The 8,884-nt window shown below is 40.6% G+C and overlaps 1 protein-coding gene across 1 annotated transcript in view; it reads left to right on the top strand.

Annotated features, from left to right (window-relative positions):
- Positions 1–7,670: 7,670 nt before the first annotated feature.
- The window catches only part of SLC9A4 (solute carrier family 9 member A4), a gene marked incomplete at its 5' end in the record, with an annotated part of 58,376 nt that continues 57,162 nt past the window's right edge, over positions 7,671–8,884 (top strand). Inside the window, one exon of the mRNA XM_079941006.1 lies at positions 7,671–7,926. Within this exon, the coding sequence (XP_079797132.1) occupies positions 7,671–7,926 (256 nt within the window). The remainder of the gene's footprint in view (positions 7,927–8,884) is intronic.

Here is an 8,884-nt window from a genome sequence, read left to right as displayed (position 1 = left end):
GAAAAGATGTGCTGATCATTTTGTTTAAAACTATTCTTGGAGGGAGATGATTTTCCACTTCACCATGGGAAGGCACAGAACAGTCAGTTTTGCTCTTGTTTGTTTTGGAACTTTTCTAAGACAGAAGTTGCTTTGGGAAACTGAGGGTAAAAAGGAAAGAAAACCAACCCCCCAAAACTCTGCTTCCAGCTGTGCACAGCTGAAGCCCTGGGTAATAGGTGATTCCCTGCTGGGTGCATCACCCCTTAATTAGTCTCATGAGGGTAGACCGGATTTGGTCGCTTAACTTATAAGGGATCCACTGGGGAGAGGATGTCATTCTCTCCCCACCACTGGACTCTGAGTAGACCGGTTTAGAAGAGCAGATGACAAGGATCACAAGGGTTCTTGGGACCTGGCACCACAGATGGTCTGAGCAAGCAAGGTTTCTACTGCTAATACAGTTATCTGGATAATTAGACCAAAAGCTTCAGATAATTCAGTAGCTTGCTGTTGACCTGAAATTCCAGAATAATTCCTTTAATGCTCTGCTTTGCAAGTATAAGCTGAGCTTTTTCCTCCTTCATATTTCAAATCTCTTTTTCTATGTGCAATTATAGTCAGGGAAGTGTCAGCAGTTCTGTGGTGCTCTGATGCCTCATGAATTGATCTTTCCCAAGGAATTAAGTTAACCAATAATTATCATTGGGATCTTATTACCATGTAGACACATCAGGAAGTGCTTGTTTCAATTAAACTATGAGGATTGAATTTAAAAGACACCTTCTTATCAATTGCCCTGACCACTCCCCCAAATGTCTGCACCCTCTTGGTTCTAATCAGGGAATCCTGCACCACGTAAAATGTGTTCGTTTTTTTTTTTTTTCTTTTGCGGTACGCGGGCCTCTCACTGCTGTGGCCTCTCCCGTTGCGGAGCACAGGCTCCGGATGCGCAGGCTCAGCGGCCATGGCTCACGGGCCCAGCCTCTCCGCGGCATCGGCACCATTTTAGATTTCCAATAGCACTTATTTCCACCACATCCTTGATCCTTGCCAGCACTGACAACCTTGGTTATTACTTGTTTTCTGTTTGTTTGTGTGTTTGGTTGGCTTTTTTTGCCCAGTGTTCTAGTGAACGTGAACGCTATCTCATTGCGGTTTTGATTTGTATGTATTTCCGTATGTATCTCCCTTAGGACTAATGCCGTTGAGCTTTTTTTCATGTGCTTACTGCTCATTTGTGTATCTTTTTTTGAGAGATGTCTTTTCAGATCCTTTGTCCATTTTTAAATTGGATTATTTATCTTTTTATTATTGCATTGTAAGAGCTATGAATAGATTCAGAATACAAGTCTCTTATCAAATATGTGATTTGAAAGTGTTTTTTTCCCATTCTGTGAGTTGTCTCTTTTCACTCCCTTGGTAGTATAGTGTTTTTTGTTTTTTGTTTTTAAATTTTGATGAAGTCCAATTTATCTACTTTTTTCTTTTGTTGCTTATGGGTTTTGGTGTGTATATAAGAAAGTTTTGTCTAATCCAAGATCATCAAAATTTACTCCTGGTTTTTTCCTATGAATTTTAGGGTATAGCTCTTACATTTAGTCCATGATCCATTTTAAATTAATTTTTGTGTATGGTATTAAAAAGGAGTACATCTTTATTCTTTTATATGTGCATATTCAAGTTTTCCAGCACCATTTGTTGAAAAAGTCATTTTTTTTTACCTATCAAATTAATTGTCTTAGAACACTTGTCAGAAATCAATTGACCATAAATATGAGGGTTTATTTCTGCTTTCTCAATTCTGTTCTATTTATCTATATGTACTTTCTGATGAAAGTGCCACATTATTCTAATTACTGTAGCTTTGTAGCAAGTTTTTGAATTGGGAAGTATGAATCTTCCAACTTTGTTTTCTTGTTTCAATATTTTTTTGGCTCTTATAGGCACATTCCATATGAATTTCAGGACCAGTTTGTCAATTTCTAAAATAGAAAAAAGACACCTAGGATTTTGATAGAGATTGTGTTGAATCTGTAGATCATTTGGGGGAGTATTGCCATGTTAACAATATTGTCTTTTGACCCATGAACAAGGCGGTCTTTCCCTCCTTATCTGTGGTTTTCCTTTCTGTGGTTTTTGTTACCCTTGGTCAACCTTGGTCCAAAACTATTAAGTGGAAAATTCCAGAAATAAACAATTCATACGTTCTAAATGGAGCACCGTTGTAAGCAGCGTGAAGAAATCTTGAGTTGTGTCCTGCTCCATCCAGCTCAGGAAGTGAATCATCCTTTCTTCCAGCATATATATCCTGCTGTTGGTCACTAAGTAGCCTTGTCTAGGTTATCGGATTGATCGTCCTGGTATTGCATACAGTGATTGTGCTCAGGTGACCCTTATTTTGCTTAACAGTGACTCCAAAGCGCAAGAATAATGATGCTGGCAATTCAGATATGCTAAAGAGAAGCCATAAAGTTCTTCCTTTAAGTGAAAAGGTGAAAGTTCTCAACTTAATAAGAAAGGGAAAAAAAAATCATATACTGAAGTGGCTAAGACCTACAGTAAAAATGAATCTTCTATCTGTGAAATTATGAAGAAGGAAAAAGAAATGTGTCCTACTTTTGCTGTCACACCTCAAACTGCAAAAGTGCTTAGTTAAGAGGGAAAAAGGCATTAAATCGTACAATAAGATATTTTGAGAGAGACCACATTCACATAACTTTTATTACATTATATTGTTATAATTGTTCTATTTTATTATTAGTTATTGTTGTTAATCTCTTACTGTGCCTAATTTATAATTTAACTTTATCATAAATAGGTATGTAAGGATAAAAACGCAGTATCTATAGGGTTAGGTACCATCGGTTGTTTCAGGATCCAGCGCAGGTCTTGGAATGTATCTTCCACAGATAAGAAGACTTCTACATTTAAATCTTCTTTGACTGCTTCCAACACTTTGTTTTTCCGAATACAAGTTTTACATCTCTTTTATTGAGAGTATTCTTAATAATTTTAGTTTTTGATGTTATTGTAAATGGCATTGCCTTTTCAATTTTATTTCGTTGTGTTCATTTTACTGTAAAATACAATTTACTTTGGTATGTGTCATATCTTGCAAATTTGCTAAACTTCTATATTAGATCTAACAGTATTTTAGTCAATTATTTAGGATTTTCTATATAAGAGGTCATGTCATATGTAAGTAAAGATAGTTTTACTTTTCCCCTTCCCACTTTGACATCCTTCATTTGTCCATTGCCCTGGCTAGAACCTCTACTAGAATGTTGAACAGAAGTGACAAGATTGGACATTCTTATCTGGTTTCTGATCTTATGAGGAATTCATTTAGTCTTCATTATTAAGAATGATGTTGGCTGCAGATTTTTTATAGATGCCCTTTATCATATTGAAGAAGTTCCCTTTTATCCATAGTTTGTTGAGTATTCTTAAAATCAGTGTTAGATTTTGTCAAATGCCTTTGCCTAGTCTATTGAGATGGCCATGTGGCTTTGTCCTTTATTGAGATGATGTATTATATTAAATGACATTTGTATGTTAAAACAGCTTGCATTCCTGGGATTAATCCCACTTGATACAGGTTAGGTTTATAATTGCTATATCCTCTTGATGAACTGACCTTTTTATTTTTATAAAATGTCCCTCTTTATCTCTAGTAACATTTTTTCACGTTTATTTTGTCTGGTATTTGTATAGCCACTCTGGCTCTCTTACCAACTGCTTGCATGGTGTACCATTTTTAACCCTTTTACAGTCAATCTACTTGTATCTTTGAATCTAAAACTCTATCTTCTGTAGACAGCATAGAGTATCATTTTTATTATTGTTGTTAACAACAGGACATTTTAAATAACTTTGTAGTAATTCTTGATACTGATTCTCCCCCTCCCCTACCTCCAGGTTTTGTTGTTGTTTGATTATCTGCTCATTTATTTGTTTAGCAACTTGGATGAACTATTTCAGTAAAGTCTATTTCTCTACGCAGACACTAATGCTGCCCTCAGTCGGTAGAGCCTTGGCCATTCTCATAATCCCCTTGACCTCTTCCTCTCTCACCCAGGATGACAGTGAAACCGGGGTTCTCTTTTACTCTCACTGATCTCCCAGTGAAGCTTCTATCTGGTCTGCTGTGTCTGTTGATATCACTCCACACCCAGTAATTGCTAGCTGAATGATCTACTGTTCTCTACATGCCTTGGGTCAGAAATTGCTCCACAGTCTGATTCAGTTAAAGTGCAGGGTAATTTTCACAGGAGTAAACTTTGAGGCCAGTCTTTGACACTTCTCTGACCCCACAATGGCTCTTCACTGGTCTACCCTTTTGTGTATAGATACCATGGAGCAACCAGCTCTTCCTACTTGCTCACTACCTAAACGTCCATTGTTTTTGACAGTGCCCTTAGGCTTGAACTTCCCTACACTCTGTTCCAAATAAAGCAAGTTCCCTTAGTGGTACTTACGGAGTTCTCTGTTCTAGGGGCTGCCTCCCACTTTAACAGAACCTCCATTCCACTGCTCTGAAAAGGGATACAGGAACAGCAACCTGCTTCTCTTAGAGAGACACTCCTGCTTTATGAATCGGGTGCTGAACAGGGGCAGTAGCTCCAACTCTTCTCGGCTTGTCTCCCTTTGCACAGAAACTCAGCCCTATGAGCCAGACAGGGCGAGAGGGTTTGGGGCCCTTTATTCCTGGCCTGCCATGCCTGGGGTAGAATTGCAAGCCTGTGAGTAGGGGCTTCTAGAGGAGGCGATCTCTCAGCCGTACTTGGGGCGAGGAAGGGGCGTTGATGACAAATACTGACAGCCTGATTTTCTGGGTAGAAACTGTAGCCCCGGACAGGGGGCTGGGGTTACAAGGGAGCCCCATCCTCTCGGCTGTGCCCACCCAGAGTAGAGTTTTCCTCACACTGAACTGGGAAGTAGGAGAGGGAAACAGTCCAGGACACAGACTCTTGCAGGTTTTACCAATATTTAGAAGATTGTCTTCAATTGCTGTATGTTCTCAGTACCATTTCCAGAGACTGAATGGTTGTTTTTGGTTGTTTTTTTTTTTTTTTTTAATTTTTAACAGTTCTCACCAGTGATGGTTTTCCCACGAGGGAGAGCATCCAGGGCTCTCATGCTGTCATTCTGAAAGTGCTTTTCCCTTGCTTCCCTTTTTCTCTTACTCTTGCTGCCTTTGGTTTACAGAATTCATGTAATCTTTGTCGTACACTGTTTTGTAGGGAACCCGGATGAAGAAGGCACTTTAGAAAGAACATTCAGGCAGCTGTGTGAAAGTACTCCTGCATGGGTGGAAGTGATACCAAGAGTTGACCAGGTTGACGAGAAAACCTCACCCTGGAAGAAGATAGCAGGACGCCACAGAATTCTAGTTTTTCTTCTATTACCCTCCCTATAGTGGCATCACTTATCTGACACCATCAGCTATCAATTGATGAAAACATGTTGTCGTGTATTCACAAAGATTCAGAAATTTAGAGCAGGAAAAGGATACCTGGTATAGCATCTTCATTGTAGAGATGACAAAATTGAGGCTTAAACAGGTAAAGTGACTTTCTCAAAGTCAGTCAGGTAATTAATGCCTGAGGACAGAGGCTTCGTGGTGCTTACTTTTGGTCTTTCCACAGAGCACCATGGGAAACGCTCTCTCTCGCTCATTTCTTTTTAGAAGAAACATAAAATAAAATTCAAATAAAAAGATAAAATATCTATTACAAAGAAGTTGTCCATCACAAGGCTATTCATGTAACTTTTTCTGAAAAAAAAAATTGACCCAGTGTAGTCATCATCTGTGGTTCACCTGATAGTCTCGTTTTAGTGACTGGATCTGGTCAATTTCAGAGGCAAACTGTGAAGGAAAGAGAAGAAAAAAAATCCAAATGTGAGCTTTTAATTCTATTGCCTTACTAAGAAGTTACGTCTAGAAGCTAGCTTTCCTCAACATTTTCCACCTCAATTTTCCAGTGATCTTCACTGAGTGTGGGGCTGAAGTGGGAACCGTCTACATGCACTAATATGAATGAAGAAAAAAGATGCAAATCACCCTGCAGTTTGATATGGAATAGGTGTTGAGATAGTCTATGGATTATGAATAATAATTCTCATTCTCTGTTGAGCATTGTTCATCATTGCAACAGAATTCTTATCCTCAGATAGAATAACAGATGTGATTAATAACAGAAACTAACATTTATTAAGCATCAGTTACATGCCAGATACTTTACTTGCTTTATCTCATTGAATGATCCTAGCCACTCGATGAGATAGATATTATTCCGTTCCCTCTTTTTAGACAAGGACGCTTTGAAAGGTAAGTGACTTGGCTACAGTCATCGGCCAGATGTAGAGGAAGTAGGAATAGATTCATGGCATGCATCTCAAAATTCTTCCACAAACAGTCTGTTATTCTGCTTCTTTTGAACAAATAGGCCGTAATAACACGATTCTTTAAAATGAAAAGTTTGGATGTGCCACAGAATTTTTCAAAACTGGTTTTTAGAGGTATTTCATGGAGCTTGTTCCTCTGCTTGTTCTTTTTCTTAATACTGTGTAAAGTTTATGGAGCGCTAGAACTTCGTGTTTTGAATTACTGTCCAGACATATTCTACGCTGCCGCCTCCTCCTTCCTCTTTTTTTTTTTTTGTTTTGCGGTACGCGGGCCTCTCACCGCTGTGGCCTCTCCCGTTGCGGAGCACAGGCTCCGGACGCGCAGGCTCAGCGGCCATGGCTCACGGGCCTAGTCGCTCCGCGGCATGTGGGATCTTCCCAGACCTGGGCGCGAACCCGTGTCCCCTGCATCGGCAGGCGGACTCTCAACCACTGCGCCACCAGAGAAGCCCCTCCTTCCTCTTTTACAGTGACCACATGCCACAGTTTTCCAGCACTGTTCTGGTTTCCAGCTGTGGTCTGGTATGATTATTAATAGGTCTCCTGTACTTTCAGAAGTGCCCTGGTTTGGATGAGAATTACGCCGTCATTCATCCTTGAACCGGTCAAGGTGTAGTATTGTGGCCGCCCACTAGGTGTCAGCAGTGTAACCCCCGCCAGAGAACTCAGGGAAAGCATTTCATTACAAAAGTCATATCTAAGCAAATAATTAAGTGTTTTTCAAGAGCTACCTGCAGCCTCGGCCATTCAAAACAAGTGAGGTAGCAGGGGGAGGAGATAAGGACGGGGTGCAGAACAGGTAGCTCCTTTTCTACGATCTGGAAAAGAGGGAAGAATTCTCTTCCTGGTTAGAAGGGCTCTAGTGACATCTGGAATGAGCACCGTGGTGCCCTTTTTAATTTTCACTCACAAAGCGAAACCAGTGTGCAATGAGGTGAGGAAACAGCTTTGAATGAAGAAGTATTTTTGCTTCATAGATTGCTCTTCAAATCACGATCGGATGAAGGTCGCACAGGTAGTTCCCTGGGCTTTCTCAAGTCTATTGAATGACTAGATGCATTTGGGCCAGAGGCTGAGTTGCCTGAACACAGATACTTTAAAGGCGATTTTGAAAATATCTATACTCAGAACTCAATGACGTGCTCGGACTCTTCCCGGAATGACCCACGGACTGTGCGTGTTTCACCTGTGACCCAGGTAGCTGCTGCCGCTCTCTGGAAACCCTCCTCACTTCAGAAGTGCAGCGCACGAAGGCACCCACAGTGAGAGAAGCCCACAGCATGGGTTTGCAGATGCTTGTGCCTTTCGGTCCTTGGAGTTGGTTGTTCTTCCTGGTGGCCCTCAAGTGTGGTGGAGCATCTTCTGATTTGAATGAATCCACAAATGCCTCTCCCCAGCATGAGCCTGATGTTCGGTTTGTTGCTGCCGGCTCTGAGCCAGCTGAGAAGGTCTCTGTTTTCGCACTGGATTACGACTATGTGCAAATTCCTTACGAGGTCACCCTCTGGATCCTCCTAGCATCCCTTGCAAAAATAGGTAAGGCCCCAAACATCTCCCTGGTCTTGGGAGTTGTTTTCCACGTGAGATAAGGTGTGTGAAAATGCCTTGGTGATGGAGAATTAAGTGGATTTTAACTCTTGCTGCTGTTACATAAAAAATTCTATTCCTGAGTCAAGGGAAAGTCATAACTGATTTTTGTCGAGCCATTCAATACCTCAGGTTGTGTTTTGAAATTTAAGAACCTACATTTGCGCTCTCGGTTCTTTTGATTTCCTCTCCTTTCAGGGTAACAACCATGTGACATTATTGGGCATCGAAAAATCTCGAGTTCTGTGCTTTAAGAAATACAGAGTAAAATATGTCGAGCTTGGAATGACGCCCGTTGGAAATTTCTGGAACCATAGAATGATTCTTCTGTAAAATGTGCTTCTTTCATTCTTGGCCATGGAACCATGGGCTTCATCAACGACGCGCATTGTTTATTCTTTAAAAGTGGCATGTGCTCCTTGAAAATTGACAGAAAGCAAGAAACAAGGCAACCAGAAGCGACGCGTATCACTCAGGGATGGGATGTGGTGGGATAGAGATGGTATCTGTCAGCAAAATCTTTGTTTACACCTGAGTCGAATGGAACCAGTGAAGCACCCCTGGTTTCCTCTGTGACATAAAGTGGATTCAAGTTAATAGATGAAATTCGAACCAGGGTTCTTTGTGCCCAAACCAAAGTGATGGTTTCCACTCTGTGACCATTTAATTTCCAAGTTCACCCCCCTTGTCTCCTTAGAAACAGCTTATTTCAGAGTGGGAAACGAATACGAATATCTTAATTGTCAAGAATAATGTGTCCTTCGCTTTAGTTATGAACTTTGTTATTTGAGTAGATAAGATTGCCTCATTGAAATAGACCCTATGAATCATGGTAGAGCTTGTTCATATGTTTCCTCTGGAACAGCTGTGAAATATGGGGTGAGCCATGAAATCGGGCAGTTAACTC

Source organism: Stenella coeruleoalba, assembly GCF_951394435.1.
Source record: "Stenella coeruleoalba genome assembly, chromosome: 13".
NCBI classification, from domain to species: Eukaryota; Metazoa; Chordata; class Mammalia; order Artiodactyla; family Delphinidae; genus Stenella; species Stenella coeruleoalba.
Note: the sequence above shows the minus strand (reverse complement) of the source record. Positions and strands in the feature narration are given on the sequence as shown.